A 15798-nucleotide genomic window follows, 5' to 3' on the forward strand; every position below is an offset into this window, starting at 1 on the left:
GGGCGCACGTACACGTAAATCAAAGAAAGAAAAAAAAAAAAAAAAAAAAGTGTAATGCTCGCCCAAAAGCCACATTTTCTGTTGCAAAATGAGCAAAAGTGAAAGCAAAAGAGGTGAAAACACGTCTTTTACTGTCTCGTAGGAAACATGTGTGAGCGGATATTGTGAAGGACACATGAAAAATGATCACATAAAAACAAGTGATAACAGCAACAGGAGCAGGGGGATGAGGTGGCATGAGCGGGCCACCATCACCATGGCGACAGCATCTGGTGTTAAATGGCCACTCCCTCATATATGATGTAATGTATAACAGGGATCAAACAGAAGCAAGAAAGGAAGGAAGGACAAAGTCTACTTTAAACAACAGGCCACTAAATGTAAATCTGAGATTTTGAAATGACAAAACTCTTAACAGATGGAAAGCAGAAACAGGATCCCACTGATCCTGTAAAATAACGTTTTTCAGCTCCACTCTCCCCACTCTGTATATTTAAATGCAATCAGACACACTGCAGGATAAAGCAGCTCTGGAAAAACAACAAAAGAACAACTTATTCGTTCTAGTTCCACCGGTGGATTTCACATTTGTGGATGTAAAAGCCATACAAACCCAGGCCGTGAAGCGCCCATGAAGCACCGCTTCTGTGCTGATGTTACCGCAAGAGGAGGTTTTGAACCTGGCAGTTACTGAGTCGGCAGAGTGTTGGTGCCTTTTAATGGACTATGTGCCTCAGCACTCAGCAAGCCTGCTGTGTAACTGTGTGTGGCCCGTCACTTTGTGGCTAAGTTCATAAATGCTTCCACTTTGCAATAATACCAGTTAGAACTGATCGTGGAATATCTAGGAGGGAAGAAGAATAGAGATCTCTGATGTTCCGCCTTCAGCCCCTGGCACTCCTTTCTGATCTTGCTGCTCTCTGGGACTGTCACATCCCAGGGACTCCGCCTCTTCAGCCTCCACTATGTCTGCTTGTTGGCCAGCAGCTGCCTCTCTGTCTGGAGGTTGAATTCCCACAGGACCTTAGCCTTAGTGTTGTTCTCAACCACCTCTGGCACTGGACTTGGGGACTTCTAATACATGTGCAGCATAGAGGTTCGTCTACACTATCCCACCCCACCTTGCATCTTAGATCCTGCTACTATGTGCTGGGGCACCTCCAGCCTTTATGGAGCTGGAGCTCGGGGCCTGTTCTTGTGCTGATCAGAGCGTGTGTGTTGTCCTTTAGGCTGACCATTTCTTCATATCAGTCACAGCCTCAACCACTCAGTGGTACATCCCATGGAGGGACTTGGTTATCCATGGCTCACAAGCCAAGAGCTTAGAGTTAACCGTATATATGCTGTATGTATCCATACATATTACATGTATTAATGTACCCTCTTCCAGTTACATCCAAGCTTAAATTGTTCCTTTGATGTTTCATGACTTCCAACCTCTGGCCTCGCCCATTTGGTATGGAACATAACCAGTCAGCCAAAATGAATTCTTCCAAAATAAAGAAGAATAACGTGAGCTAACAAAAACAATGTATAAAAAAACAAAACAAATCATTAAACACAATGGTAAATATAGTACATTCTATCAATGAGTCAGTCAGTCAGTCTGATCAACTTCCTATTGCTTCATGCACTTCCAGCTTAATGCAGTAGAGGGCAGTATAGGTCTCCTGCTTGGAGTTGCAAACATTGACAAAAGCTCTTCTCTTTTTCATTGTTGTGTTGTTCTAACCTCATAGTTAACTCTTTGTCCAGTGCACATTCTCAGCTACAGTACTCACCTTCCCTGTCTTATCGCCTCTCTCTCTCTTTGCGTCTCTCACGCACCCCACACACACACACACACACACACACACACACACACACACACACACACACACACACACAATGAGACAAGTGGCAGAAGGACAATCTCCCACGTTCTCATCTAAATCCTCCCCTCTGCTGGCTGTGGCTGTGCTCACAGGCATCAGTCACTTCCATGGCAACGCTGGCACCAAACAACGCCAAAGAAACTTAGGCAAGCATGTAAACACCCTAACTAGACACAGGCACACAGGCGTGTGTGTGTGCGCGCACGCCATGCGTGGATAAACAGAAACTGCTGTTTAACAGACTCTACATAAGTGTGTGTGTGAGAGAGAGACCTGTGGCGCATGTGCTGTGTATGTAATTTACACACACACACACACACACACACACACACACACACACACACACACACACACACACACACACACACAATGAAACCTCATCATCAGCAGTGATCAAGGACTATCTCTGCTGTCGGTTGTTGCTTAGCTACAACAAGAGCTGCTTGCCTTCTGTGTCCTCCCCTCTACTCACTCCTTATGAGGTAGCTGCTAATATAATTAGGGTGTGTTTGTGTGTGTTTTGTTTTTATGCAGACATATTTTACATTAAGCATCTGCATCAATAAGTAACTTCAGCATTGGAACCTCTCTGCTATTGTCATGCTTTGTGAAAAAGCCAAACATAAGCCTGATACTGAAATCTTCTACAAAGCAAAAAAACTAACCCTTGGCATTGCCTTTGAAGTTTTGCAGTGTTTCTTCTCGAAAATGACTGCTGTCTATTATCCAGTGCCAATCGTTTCTCTAAAAAGTCTTAAATTAATTTATCTGTTGCACTTAAGGCTGTTGGACAAAATCTCTCCAACAGCAAATGCAAAGACACCAGCAAATTGTTTCAAATTTCCTGCGTATTATTTGACGTATAACAACAATAGCACCACCCTAACATTATCTCCTGTATCTGAATGTCAGCTTGATAAAAATGTGCCACAGCTAAAAATGACATATCATTTGGATCCCGGGGTGCGTGCATGCAGGGCTGCTGTGGGCCAACAGTGTAATCTCTCCCAACAAAGCTTTGAAATTCAAATGTGTTGTTGCATAACAATGCCATGTGCAACCGATGAATGCCTGATAATCTTGGGGGGGGGGAGATATGCACGGCCAAATGGGAACTAGATAGATCCCTGCTGTGCAGTGCCTGGGATCTGAAAACAGAGGAACAGAGAAACAAAATGAACTTAAAAGTTCTATTTCTGGCCGTGGTCACTTTTAGGAAGAGCAATTAGGACATTAAGTACAGGCTTTAGGGCCAGTTCCCACTGCACGTCTCACACACACACACAATGAGACTAATACCTTTCCATCTCTCATCACAACTCCAAAGTATCAAACCTGTTCACAGTGAATGCATAATGAGAGAAACCGCACTTTGATGACATTACTTTTACAGTTTGAAAAACAAATCGGTATATGTATCATTTGGTTCTAGTATATATATACTAGAACCAAATGATACATATACACTATACTCGAAGCTTCCTTGACGAATATCAGTTTGTTTGTGCCCACACAGTTTGAACTAGTGACGGTTACAGTTAGGGTTAGAAATGGAGTTATGGGTTATGGAGCAAATTGGTGTTTTGTCTCCATGTTTAGTCTCCAAATTAAATACAATGTCCTTACATCAAACACGCCAAGGTGATGGGTAGGTTGCTGGAAAACCAGCTACAGTGTTGTTAGAGTCAGTGCAGGGACACTGACATCACATGCAAGCTATTCTGCATTTTATCTCACAGACCAGTAGAATTCGCCCTCACGTCAAAAGAGGGTGAAACCTTGATTTTGACTTTTGATGTTGGGTTTAACGAGTTTCAAAGTCTCGCTGCTTCTGGTAGTTTCTAATTTGCCTCCGATTTTAGGTAATGAAGGATGCAGTAATGTCCTTATGAAGAACACGTGGAACAACATAAATGATTGAATCATTCTTTAGGATATTCTGTAATGTAGTTTTAATGAAACATTAGGACATTTGAAAATGTTTACGGGTGTCAATAAGGGAAGTGTCAATAAATCCCACACATAATCAGTGAATGTCCAATCATAGCTTAACAACCAAACTATAAAGTTTGAACACAAATGTTCATGGGTGTATCCATGGTGCTAAACAACAAAATGAATTAGGACACAAATGGAACCTAAAACTCTCAGAAAGCAGCGTCAACCAGACAGTTACTCTGGACATTATTACCTTTGGCTTCCAGTAAAACTGCAAGGAACCTATGAGGAATAAGTAAACCAATTTCTAGGACTGCCTCCTTCATCTGCTCAATATTGTCCAAATTAGGTACACATTGTCCAAGAGTTATGCCAAAAAAAATGGCTAGACTACTATAAATCGTTATTAGCCGTTATTATAAGAATACTTATGGAGAGAAAAAGAGATAACATTTCATCCATATTAGATTCTCTTCATTGGCTTTGTGTTAACACAGCAGGCCTTATCCTGTCTTAAAGACCTCATAGTATCATGTTATTCCAATAGAGTATTTCGCTCTCAGAGTTCAGTCTAAAAAGGGATTTCTTCCTCCCCACCATCACCAAGTGCTTGCTCATCGGTGTCTGTCCGATCACTGGGGTTCATTTTTGGATATTATAGGTTTTATTTACACTGCAGTATCAGAACACTACAAAACCTTTTTCCAGAGTCTTCTATATAAAAAACTATTCCTTTTTTTTTCTATAGAATTGTGCAGAGAGACTGATCAGGTGTTTTAAAGACCCAATGAATCCTAAAATGAGCTTAATGAACTAGCCTGCTACAGACATTTAAATGACTAAACCAGCAGATTTGAATAAAAACTCTGATTTTCCCGACAGCTTTCTGAAATCAAGGACTCCTTATTTTCAAGAGTTTCAAGTCGCCTAAATCTGCCATAGAAACTTTATGATAACTGAAGCCTCCATAAGTAGACTATGAACATTCTGGTAATGATAAACTGAAGCACCATAATCATATTTAATGCTTCCAAACATGAACATTAGTGAGTTATAAGACAGTTTTTGACTTCACACATGGAGAGATCTTTTGCATGTGTATAAATTGTGTTTCAACATAATGTCCTGAATTTTAATAAGCTCTCACACACAAACAGATGGCCTACTAGATTTCTCAAAAATGACAGGCATACATTTGCAGTAACACATTAAACTCTTCATATTAAAATAATTGTATTTTACTTGTGTTATCAAATATTACCAAACATTCAATATCTGTACTGTACATCTGTCAGCATCTGTGGAAAAGTATCTGCCCTGATTTCAGAGATTTTTGCGTATATACTTAAATGTTTCAATTAAACTAATTTTATTATTCAACAAAGATAACCTAAGTGATTACAAAGGGCAGTTTTCAAAATTAGGATTTCATTTATCAACAGAAAAAAGCTATCCAAATCTGCCTAGCCCTGTGTGAAAAACTAATTGACCCTTTATTTTTTTTATTTCACTAGCCACACCCAGGCCTGATTACTGCCAGACCTGTTGAACCAAGAAATTGCTGAAATAGTCCTGTATGATAAGGTAGCAACACATCACACCACCATCACAACAAACTCAAGAACTCAAGAAGGTCATTGAAATGTATCAGTCTGGAAAGGGTTACAAATGTGTTCTTTTGGGACACCGATGAACCACAGTGAGACCCATTATCCACAAATGTGGAACAACTTTGGCTAGCCAAGAGTGGCCGGCCTACCGATATTACACCAAGAAAACATCGACGGCGACATCCAGGAAGTCACAAAAGAACCCAAAACAATATCTAAAGAACTACAGGCCTTGCTTGGCTCAGTTAAGGTCAGAGTTCATGAACAAAAAGAAAGAGACTGGCATCAATGGGAGGGATCCAATGAGAAAACCACTGTTGACCAAAAAGCGCTCAAAGGCTCGTCTCACATTCGCCAAAACGACATCTTGATGATCCCAGAGACTTTTGGGAACATGACGAGACAAAAGTTGAACTTTTGGTAAGGTTTTAGTCCAGTTACAACAGCATTTCATAAAAATAGCATCAAACCAACAGTCAACGTGGTGGTGGTAGTGTGATAGCCTGGGGCTGCTTAGCTGATTGGGGACAACTTGCTTTAATTGATGGAACCAAAAATTTTGCTCTCTGACAGAAAATCCATCAGATGATGTCCTGACGTTCTAGCTCACTTGAGTTATGCAGCAGAACAACAGTCTGAAACACACCGGCAAGTCCACCTCTTAATGGCTTAAAAAAATAAATAAAAAAAATAAGTCCCGTTAAAGGGTGACTGATTGAAGTGCAACCGCATGATCTTAAAAAGGTCGTTCGTGCTAGAGAGACCTGTTAAAGTGTGACTGAATTAAAACAGTTCTGCAAAGAAGAGTGGGCCAAAAGTCCTCCACAGTGATGTGGAAAACTCCCAGCCAGTTATCACACACTAGATTGCAATTGTTCCTGCTGAGGGTGGCACAACCAGTCATTAGGTTGAGGGGGCAATTATTTTTTCACATGGGGCCAGGTAGGTTTGGATAGCTTTCCCCTTAACTTCAGGAAGGAGTGCTACTCAATGTGAAGTCTCACTAATTGTAGCCCTTATCTTTGGCTACAGCCGCACTACAGTGTGTTCATTTATTTAAGACACACCCACAGACAATTCAAAGCCCTGATCAGACACACTTAGATATTTAACTGTTATCCTCATATTTGTCAAAAGCTTCTTTGAAAAAAAAAAGGCCTAATATTAGATATTAAGCCTTAAGTGTACTAAAAGCCTAGTGGCACTATGTGCAGTGTCAGCGCAGGGTAAAATTTATTTGTGTTCAACTACGCTTTAAACCTGAGGCAAAGATGTCAGCAGTAGAAAATCTCACCCTGAGTAAACCGCCGTGCAATCCGCCATCCTCAGATGCTCTGAGTGTGTGTGTGTGCATGTTTGCCTTTTCTTAAAACTCCAGAATAAATGTCTGCTCATGCCCATAGGTTATTTATGTGACTTTCATGAGAAGAAACGGCAATTCGGGAGAGGAGTAAGAGAAGGATGAAGGATGCAATCAGAGGAAAGAAAGAAACAAGCAAGGATGGAGAAAATAAGAGAAAAAAGCCATGAAGAACAAAAGCAGAGGAAAGGACAGAGATTATGGAGGGAAATGAGTAGTCATTCAACTGAAAAAAAGAGGTCCTATGATGATGTCCTATTGAGGAAGAAAATGGATGTGGGGAAAACCTAGACGGGTGAGGCGAGCCCAGGTCTCGAAGGAACAGGTAGGCGAAGACAACACGAAAAGTCAATATTGGAGGAAAGATAGAGGAGAGAAAGAAGGAGACAGAGAGGAGCGGGTAACAGAGAGAGAGCCTCGAGAGCTTTGTCTGTTTTCTTGGCTGGAAAGATTTAATCAAGTTCACATCGTGCGGTGAACCACAAAGGCCCGCCACTTGTCTGAGGGGAGCCAGAGGGGAGCCAGAGAACAAGCTGAGCCTTCGCTGTTCAGACCGCTGTCGTTAGGGAGGAGGGGAAAAAAACGCAACCCAAAACAAAGCAGACACTTTCTCTCCCGCCCCTCCTGTGTTGATCTTTATCTACTTGTTACCAAAGAAAACTCTCAATCATGTTTAAAGCTGCGTGTCAGCATCAGTCTCATTTTCAGCTTTATTTCACTTGATGAAAAACTCTTTATCTATATTTATGGATTTAAAAACTTTCATGGTACAGTAGAAGCGCTCTTTGCACCTGATGATAAAGATCTTCTATTTAGCTGAAATCATCAACATTATTATGTTAACAGCTTTCATTTCCAGCTACAGGAAGCTCCTGTGAACTCACTGTATGTGTCTGCTTGACACCAAGCAGGAGACACATGATGTTAATGACTCTCTGTTGAACAAAGTGGAACCTTTTTACAGCTGAATAGACAAATGGAGACCCATGTGTATCAAAAAGAAGAGCAAATATTGGGCTTGTTGTACTAACCATGGCTATTTCAATAACTAGTCACTTTAGTCTGAATAATGTCCCCCTTCAAGGTTTGATAAGTTTTTGCTTGTTTGCAAGAAAACAGTCAATGTTGTCTACAAAATTAAATAACGGGTTCTCAGAGTGGGTGTCATTAGAAGTTGAATGCACTCACCGGTCAGTTCATCAGGCACACGTGTTTAACCACTCGTTAACATTACTATCTAATCAGCCAATCACGTGGCAGCAAGTCAATGCATGTAAGCATGGAGATGTGGTGGTGGGCCATGGTACCTAAGATAGGCACTCAGTACAATGAAGGTATACAGGAGCACCTCTGAATCCCAAGTCAAATCACAGGGTTGCAGCAGCAGAAGTCCACACTATATTCTGGTGTTCCTGGCAGACTTTGGGTCCCTTTGTACCAACTGAGCATTGCTGAAACGGCACAGTTTACCTAAGTATTACATGAGTATTACATGGTATATCCAATAAAATGGCTAGTGAGTGTATAAGTACAGCTTTTTTGCTTATTTTGCTCGACTTGAATGGCCTTTTAAATATAGGTTTGCAATGTCCGTCCATCCAACCATTTTCTTACGCTTATCCAGGCCCAGGTCGCGGGGGCAGCAGCCAGAGCAGAGAAGCTCAGACCTCCCTCTTCCCGGCCACCTCTTCCAGCTTGTCCAGGGGAACATCAAGGCGTTCCCAGGCCAGCCGAGAGACAGTGTCCTAGGTCTGCCCCGGGGACTCCTCCCAGTGGAACACCTCGCCCAGGAGTCATCCTTATCAGATGCCCGGACCACCTCTACTGGCTCCTTTCGATGTGGAGGAGCAGCAGCTCTGCTCTGAGCCCCTCCCAGATGGCTGTACTCCTCACCCTAAGGGAGAGTCCAGCCATCCTTTGGATAAAGCCACCTACCCACAGCTCGTGAGCATAGCTGAGGGTAGGGACGTAGATCAACCGGTAAATTGAGACCTTCGCTTTTACACTCAGCTCTCTCTTCACCACGACAGACCGCATCGTATTGCTGTGCAATCCCACCATCCTCAGATGCATTGTATTGCTGGAAAATAATCCATAGCTTTAATCTACTGTACAGTAACACCAATGCCAATGAGATTAAATGCACTTTCCCAAAAATAAAACCTTTAAAAAAACAATAAAAAACTAAAGCATGTGAGCTGCAGAAGGTATAGCAGGTCCCAACTTTTTCTGCTTGACTTTTCTGTCTGATTGATTTGAGCACAAACCTAACTGACTGACTAATGAAATAATCACATGTTGCAGCTCTGACAAATACAGGCAGAGCAGCTGTATGATGAAAACAAACACAGAAGTCCAGAGTTTATATTTTATCAAAATATCAAATGCCACAAATGCCAGTAGCAGGTGCTGCAGAGCATACTGTGGTACATTCAGTGAGAAGTAGCACAAACACATTTAAAAAACACTGGAAGGCTGGTGGGTGTTGTGGCGTGTGTAAGCATAAAATCAAGGACAGCAAGGCAGAAGAAAAAGAAGGCTTATCAATTCAGCACGGTAGCAGCCACCTATGCCGCAGTCTCTGCAAACGCGTTCACTTTCAGCAGTGTCCGTCTAGCCAAAAAGACTGAGGTAACCATGTCAACGAGATCCCTGTTGTCATCATCACGGCTAATAGCCTACCTTGTTTGCCCATCGTCACCATCCCACAAGTCAAATTCACAGACAGACGAAAAACAAGAACATAAAAGAGGACATGTAGCTGTCAGCGCGGTGCACCAGATCAAAGCAGTAATACACACAAAAGAGCTGGATGTTGTGTGTAGCACACCAAATAATAAACTGCAAAGTAAAACAACAACAACTGAAAAGCACTGCAAGCAGACCGAACAATCAATGTCAGACTGATGCTGAATATTCCTCATTTTCCCCCCATTTTGAACACTATAAACGAACACACACTTTTTTATGAAAGCAATATATTTCCACGTCAATCACATCTGCCACTCTGCTCCCGCTGTGGCTGCAGGTTATTCCTGTCTGAGCCGCACTGAGTTAGAAACTATTTATTGGCCTCAGCAATCATATTCCCTGACCACCCCTGTCTCGCCCGGCTATTGCATGTGTGTGCGTGCGCATGTATGTGTGTGTGTGTGTGTGTGTGTGTGTGTGTGCTTGAGTGTGACAGTGAGAGAGGTTGTGGAAGTGACCCAGCAGTCATTTCTCTCACTGCCAAAGGGTTTTTAACACCAGAGAGATCTCCACTCCAGGTGCTGCTTATGACTGAAAGGATAATTTGGAGGTGTTGAAAACACACGCACACACACACACGCATGCACACAGGCTATAAAAGCAGCAAAGAGTTGATTTTTATGCTGGCAAAGTAGCACGCTACATTATTTTTAGACATAAGTCACAGTTTTTATTAAGTTACAGGCTGGAAAATTGAAGAGGATTTAGTTCCTCTTGTTTTTATTCATTTCTGTATTTTATGTATATAAGTTTAGATTAGTTATTTATAGTTGGTTTACACAGCTTTGTGTATGTATGTGTACGTATGTGTAATGTGTGTATATAGACACGTGTGTGTGTGTGTGTGTGTGTGTGTGTGTGTGTGTGTGTGTGTGTGTGTGTGTGTGTGTGTGTGATTTACATTGCTGTGCTTGAGAGCCACCATCTACCGGAACCAAATTCCCTGTATGTGTCTGCACATATACTTGGCCAATAAACACGATTCTGATTTTAAGTAAATCCTTCTGTCAAATAGTGTGATTTGGAATCAGGTAACACTTTATATTACAGCTGGGTAATAAAACAATAAAGATAATAATCGCAAAATAACTTTTTCTCGATGGAAATAGCAGACAAGATTTGTGTCCCAGTTCAAGGATTGCATCCTTCAAAGGCGGATTACATCAAAGCGTGGCGTAGAAGGCAAGATTCATTGCGCCCCAGTGGCAGTGGATCATTTTCTTTTTCAAAACTTTTCAAAATTTATTAAAAAATAAAAAATAAAAGATGGGAAACAGCCCAAAGAAAGCAGCTGAGAAATAAACTTTTAAAAGTAAGTAATGGGTTTCATACGACTCAGTTATCTAACAGTACAAATAACAAAATGATGAGGAAACTTAAACCTGTGGAGCATGAATCATCAAATTTTTTGAAACTAAATTTTTAATTGTTTAAATTTGATTTTTAATATGTTTTGCTATATCTGGCTTTTAAAGGTGTTTCAGGGGCTGGAGAGTCACACTGATGATGTAGAAACTTACAGAAACCCATTTATCAAATATAAAACATTCTGCATTACCAATTTACCAATACTGAGTACCAATAACATATCCTAATATGCAGCTTTCACTTTTACCAGGACAAGCCGTTTGTAACATTACGATTTTACCACATTGTAGTTTAAATTTATTGGGATTTTTTAAATTTGTTTCCCCCATTTTCTCCCCCAAAATAGAAAACCTTCAAGGAGGATTTCCAATTTTTTTTCTGGTAAAGGCCTTGGTCTGCGAGTTATCCATCCTGGCTTCTTAAGAGTGAAACATGTAATGCTCCAGAAACATGCTAGAGCATTACCCAAGCCTACTTGTTCCTTCAACTGCTGATGTTGCTGTCAGCTTGGGTTTGCCACATTTATTCAGCTTCTGATGTTTCTCACTGTATCGGGTTGGTTAGCCAGCAGCTTAGTTTTTGTTTTTTACGTCTGGAACTTTTAAGTCCCACAGGATGTTCGCTTTGCTGTCCTTAAATAGTTTGGCGTGTCCCATTGGGACATGGAGACTTCCAACCCAAATTCCACACAGATGTTCTTGTACACTGTCCTGTGTGAATGTGTGTGTGAATGGGTGGATGACTGGATATGTGACTGAGGTCTAATGGGAAAATTATGGTTCAACAGTGGAAGTGCGCAGGGAGTCATGAGCAGCTTCGGACTGCCCACTGTTGTCAAATGGGGGTAGTGTCAAAAAAATGGTACAAAGCGTCACTAGGTAACTGTTGCTTGTGCTATTGTTGATCCATCAGCTAGCCACAAAGACCTGAAGTGAAAACAAGCAATGAAAAGCAGTCACTGCAGCCACTGTCTGTATTTTTCATGCTGTATTTTTTTTTTAATCTTTGATGTCTTGTTTTTCTTGTTTTTCCCATTCCCAGTGAGCTCTGTTACTGCTTCCATTCCTGTTCCGACCAACTTGTCCACTAATTAGCATTTGACCAACACACAGAGCATCATTTATGTCAAGCACCTCTCCATAGGCTCCGTGTGGGCAAATACCTCTGTAAACAGACATAACCGTGGTAGCATAAATTAAGCATGAGGTGCTCCAACTAAACTTCCCAACCCTACAGCAATGGTGTATATCTAATTGAACTTCCCCTACATCTAGAAAAATGCTGTAACTTTTTCATGTGGTAGATTAAAGTTAAAAATTGAATATGAATACATCCAACATAACTCTGAGACTGAGTACTTTTGTGCAATCAAGTGATTTACAGACAATAATTTAAACCAACCTGTGACGTGTAGCCTGTCTACGCTGACCTCTATCTTGAGGAACAGGCGACCCCGGCGCTCAGTGTGGTCCGTCCCACACAGGCTCGGCACATTGACCACACACTGTTTGTGCACGTTCATGTCGCAGGCTTGAAAGAGACAGGAAACAGAGACAAACATACAGAGGGTTGACTTCATCTGGAAAGGACTTTGTGTTTGGCTTTTTTTTTTTTTTGACTTATGCGTGCAGTCATGCAACAATTCATGCTATTGCTAAATGCTAATTTAACACTTGCTGAATTTGAGGTTGAATACTTATATAACAGAAATGTTTAGGGTAAGAGGAGTTACTGTATTTGCATATACTAAAGAAGATGCTGATGTAAAGAACATCTTCTGCCCCTGAAGAAAATATACAAAAAGAATACATTTTCGAGAAGGAGAACCACAACGCAGGAAGATATACAGAATTACTCCAGTTAGCAAAAGATCAAGATTATTTAATAATTGTAAGTTAAACTTTATCCTAAGCTTTGCTGTGCTTACATAGATGCTGGCAAGAAAGTAAGTTGTGTCACTTTCAGACACATACTGACAAAGATAAAGCCCTTAGCTACTCTACTAGTGCAAAGGGGATGCCTGTGAAGCAGTGCAGCTCTTTCAGATAAAACAGTTATACAAGGCTCAAGTTTGGACACGTTTTGTAAGCTCTGTAAGTCAGAATATTTCCACTGAAATATTAATTAGTTTCTCTATGAGTATTGAAGCATGTTGTGTTTAGGCATCACAGTGACAGAGCCCCTCAAAGAGCTGTATGCTGTGCTAACATGACAAAACATTTATTGCAGAGAGTAATCAGAAATGCCTGTTTCAAGTGGTTAAAAGCAGTAATTAAAAGCACCGCTTGCTTTCTCAAATGTGCTGTCTAGTACTTTAACGTCAATAAGTAATCACCACATGGATGTGCTATAATCCCTGTGAGCGGATGAGATCACCATTCAGCGGACTAGCAGTGGGTTGGATGTTGTAGGAAATGTGCTGAATCATGTTACAACATGAGCAAAGGCTGCTGGATTCTAATAATTAAAGATGCTCTTTGTCACGAATCAAAAAGGCAGACGAGAAATGTGTTTTTAATTATTAAATTATCGCCCTGGGATGAGCTAGAGTGCCACCTGACTTTCTTACAGCCTTTCTTCCCCTCTATATACTGCACTTTGTCCTCCTCTCTCTAACCCTCCATCCGTCTCTCCTGCTCTCTTCCCTTCCTTCCTCTTCTTGGCAGGCTTGTCAGGCTGACATGCCGAGAGGAGACAAGGAGAGACGAGAGATGGGGAAGCAGCTCGTAATAGCGATGGCCTCCCCACATCAATTTGTTCTGGTGTGCTCCCATTACCATCTGTGATGAGGCCACCACCAGAGACCCACAGATGGATGGACAGAACAAGAGGAAGGGAGAATGAGGCACGGTGATGGATGAAGAGGCTTTGGGGGGAGGAGGGAACAGGAAATGTACAGTGAAGGATATAAAAGTGGGAGAATCTAAAGAGAAATTTGTTGTTGGAGAAGGAAAAAGAGGTGTGGAAGTAAGTGATCAGGGGAAAATACCAGGGACAGTGGAGGGGAAAGGAAGGAAAGAAGTGGAAGGGAAAGGAGACTTTAAATGAGGGAAATATGGTGCCGGATCGGGGTCATACATGCAAAGAAAAGGAAGAAGACTTGAAGGAGGAGCGTGGGTGGAAAGAATGGGAGCACACAGAAGACTCAGCAGGGCAGGATAGTGAATTGTGCCTGGGCTGCAGATGTGTCTGAGTGTAGTACAGTACCAGCCTATTCCCATCTGTTCTCATTAGGTGCGGCTCTAGGACGTAAACCGGCACAGCGTGTTTGACACGGCCGCGCTCTGCACGCTCACATGCACACATGTGAACAAGGTGATACTCACTGTCACATTTCATCCCTTGGTGGATGAGCCCATACAGCAGCGAGCCACAGTGGTCACAGAAGGTTGGACTGCCGTATGTGTGAATCTTGAACTTGTGCTTGCTTCTGGGGTCCTGGGCAACAAAGACAGAAAACAGTAAGATGATTACAGCGAGTCACACCTCATTTCTTTTTATTTTGACTTTCTTTTTCAAAGCGGTCTTGAGCAATAGTTTTTGAAAGTTTAAAGTTTTACTTTGGACATTGGCTGCTTTTTCACTTATTTTCAGTTCAGTCCTTGACCACGACCATTTTCAGAGTATTTTTGTATTTGTTAATCCATTTAACACTGACCCATGAATCATTCAAACATAAAAAAGAAACAAGAACAAATCCAGCAACGACCTGCCACAGGACCTGAGGGGTGAGTCCACAGCCATCTGTAAAACACAGTGTAGGCTTTGTAATGGTTTGATCCCAAACACACTGCCAATGCAGTAAAAAGCATACATGGATAGAAAAACACATCAGTCATATCAGTCGTGGATTGGTCTCTCCAGATGCTGGATCTCAACATTACTGATGCACTGTGGGATCATCTTAACAGAGAAAAGAACAAAAGGCAGCCGACCCCCAAGAAGAGCTTTGAATGGCCTTAAGGAAGCCTGGAAAACTATTCCTGAAGACAACTTAAGGAAATGACAAGAACGCTGACTAGAAAGTCAGGCTGTGTTAAAGAATAAAGGTGGTCGTATCAAATATCGACTTTCAAGCTTGTTAGAATTGTATAAAATCTTCTTTTGCTTTTATGCGTTTCACTGTATGCTTGTTTCAATAAATCTCTGCACATAGTTCCCCATTTTCCTACCCAATTAAAAAGAAATCAGTGGTAGCTCAAGACTTTGCCACAGTACTGTATGTAACTGATGCTAGGATAGATACAATGTTAACCAGCTTCCTCAACAGTATTGAATACATTGTACATGCCAATTTTTAAGCTTGGAGTTTCTGATCAACTATGACAGCGGCGCTCAGCCTCCAGGCCACGTACCGGTCCGTGAGTCGTTTGGTACCGGGCCGCGAAAGTTGAGGCTTGGGTGTGAAATGTACGGTTTTCAGGGTTTTTATCGCTAACTCTGTTTCCCAGGGTCTTTTCCTGTGTTGTAGTTGTGTGTCTTATTTTGAAAGAAATATTTACACGTTACCATAGCGACCAGAGAGCATTAAGGGGCAGAAAGGAGGCTGTTACTCTCAATGTTGTTAGCGCATTTCAGGAGGACGCTGCTAATAAAGTTACACAATTACACAGTGAATTCGCATTTATTATTATATTTACAAAATACCACAGATTTTGACTTGGTTGTATCATTTTATTTTGTTGTATTTGTCTGCGACACCTTAAAGGCCGGTCTGTGAAAATATTGTCAGACATTAAACCGGTCCGTGGCACAAAAAAAAGTTGGGACCGCTGAACTATGACACAAGAATCTTAGAAAAACATGGATTGCAGCTTAAGAATTTCTTTGCAACATGTTAAATCAACATTTCTTCCAATGTGTTCACCAGGTTAGCTAATTTCCACAGTCACCACAA

The 15798-nt window shown here is 41.5% G+C and overlaps 1 protein-coding gene across 3 annotated transcripts in view; it reads right to left on the reverse strand.

The window, feature by feature from the left end:
• prkcab (protein kinase C, alpha, b) overlaps positions 1–15798 on the reverse strand; it is a 148834-nt gene that overhangs the window by 24891 nt on the left and 108145 nt on the right. For all 3 annotated transcript variants that reach the window (XM_082532010.1, XM_082532009.1, XM_082532008.1), the window contains 2 exons: positions 14228–14339; positions 12303–12431 (listed from right to left, as the gene is read on the reverse strand). In XM_082532010.1, coding sequence (XP_082388136.1) covers positions 12303–12431; positions 14228–14240 — 142 coding nt within the window. In that variant the 5' untranslated portion in view covers positions 14241–14339. The remainder of the gene's footprint in view (positions 1–12302; positions 12432–14227; positions 14340–15798) is intronic.

Source organism: Aulonocara stuartgranti (assembly GCF_965226115.1).
Source record: "Aulonocara stuartgranti genome assembly, chromosome: 4".
Classification (NCBI taxonomy): Eukaryota; Metazoa; Chordata; class Actinopteri; order Cichliformes; family Cichlidae; genus Aulonocara; species Aulonocara stuartgranti.